A 1,933-nucleotide genomic window follows, 5' to 3' on the forward strand; every position below is an offset into this window, starting at 1 on the left:
TCACTGTATGGAGTTATCTGGGTGCGATAATTCAATCAAACCAAAAGCCGTTTGTAAGAAATTAAACCAATTAGATAATATGGTAGATAGGGAACAAACTGTCTCCAGACGTTCTTAACCCAGCTCACGTATTACATCTGACGGTGAACTAGCGTTCCTAACTGAATCTTGTTCAATAACAAGGGAGTAATGAGCCGACATGGAGGTGCTGATACAATCCGAGGATTAGAACTCCCAATATTATCTGACCTGTTATCCCGGGTACCTTACGACCGTTATATGATTTAGAGATAGAATGTAATGTGGATTAATATCCACATGGTTTCTACAAAGTGTAGATATAAAATAGTGAATGGTTCTGTAAAGATCTTGCATAACATACCTTTAGATTTGCTTAGCATTATAGAGCTTGTAGGCATGTAAGTAACTAAAGAACTATAGATACTTTGAGTGAAGAATACAAGGATAGCTCCAACAATAACATGGCTAAAATGTATACCAGTTAAGATGAAAAGTCCATTACCAAATGCATTATCATTAATATAAAGAGATAGTCCTAAGTATTCCGTACAGACTAACATTAAGAAGGCGACTACCAAAGTGAATGTCATGATATTCGTACAGCTTGTATACAAATGTTGGTTTTTCAAATATACGCTGGATACCACTATACTTAATACAGAGCATAGTTAAGATGATAACTATTGTGGATATAGAACCAATTGAACACCATGTATTAATATAACAAAGATAATCAGGGTAATCTGGTATCCTTCTTGTATAAACGTTGAAACCAAGTATATGCATAGGGATGAAAATTAATAAGATACTACCTAAGAAGACTACAAACCAGATGCTTAAATATGGAGAAGCACCGGTATTTACATGGAATAGATTTACAGTATCTCCGAACATATCTCTGCTATAGAAGATAAAGCCACATATAGTAGCTAGTACTGCACCAAGAGATAATACGAAATGGAAATGAGCTACAATATAGTATGTATCATGTAGGGCAATATCCATACCAGCGTTACCCATAACTACACCTGTAGTACCACCTAGAGTAAACAATAGGATAAAACTAAGAGCAGCCCATAGATCTACAGTTCTTGTAGTTGTATGGCTAGCCATATAGGTACCTAACCAGTTGAAAATCTTAGTACCGGTAGGAATTGCAATCATAATAGTCATAGCAGAGAAATAAGCTCTGGTATCTACCTCTAGACCGACTGTCATCATATGATGTGGCCATACTAAGGAACCTAGAATAGAAATACAACCCATAGCTAAGATCATAGATTGTCCACCGAAGACAGATCTAGCAGCATACATAGATAATGTCTGCGAGACTACACCAAAAGCAGGTAAAATTAGAATGTATACCTCTGGATGTCCGAAGAACCAGAATAGATGTTGATAAAGTACACTATCACCAGAATACATAGAATCATAAAATTCAGTGTTTACGTGTAGATCAAGAAGGATCATAACTAATCCACCAGTAAGAATAGGTAGAGTGAAGACTAACATAAGGGCAGTAAATATGATAGCCCAGATATATAGAATATAGTTCTTAGCACCAGCATTAGAACCCATGAAGACGCAAGTACCAAGGAAGTTAATAGAACTTAAAATACTACTAATTCCTAGTACTGCAAGACCTCCGATAATCCAATCAGTTGCCTCTGGATTTAACACCATCAAGCTAGTACTTAGTGGAGGATACATTGTCCAACCAAGACCACTACCAAACTCGGAACAAATACTTTGAGTTAACAACACAGAACCTAATGGTACTAGAAAATAGGAGATCGCGTTAGTTCTTGGGAAAACGACTTCCGAACCACCAATATATATTGGTACAAAGAAGTTACCATATCCTCCGTACAAAGCAGGCATTAAGAACATAAAGATCATAGCTAGGCCATGT

General features: G+C 36.5%; 1 protein-coding gene across 1 annotated transcript; it reads right to left on the bottom strand.

Annotated features, from left to right (window-relative positions):
* BESB_015690 (uncharacterized protein) lies at nt 1-611 on the bottom strand (the record flags this gene model as incomplete). The annotated part of the gene is made up of 2 exons (XM_029360284.1): nt 1-17; nt 383-611. 2 exons carry the CDS (start codon nt 609-611, stop codon nt 1-3), a joined length of 246 nt encoding a protein of 81 aa, XP_029214769.1.
* Nucleotides 612-1,933: the final 1,322 nt, after the last annotated feature.

This window comes from Besnoitia besnoiti (genome assembly GCF_002563875.1).
Source record: "Besnoitia besnoiti strain Bb-Ger1 chromosome Unknown contig00109, whole genome shotgun sequence".
Lineage (NCBI taxonomy): Eukaryota > Apicomplexa > Conoidasida > Eucoccidiorida > Sarcocystidae > Besnoitia > Besnoitia besnoiti.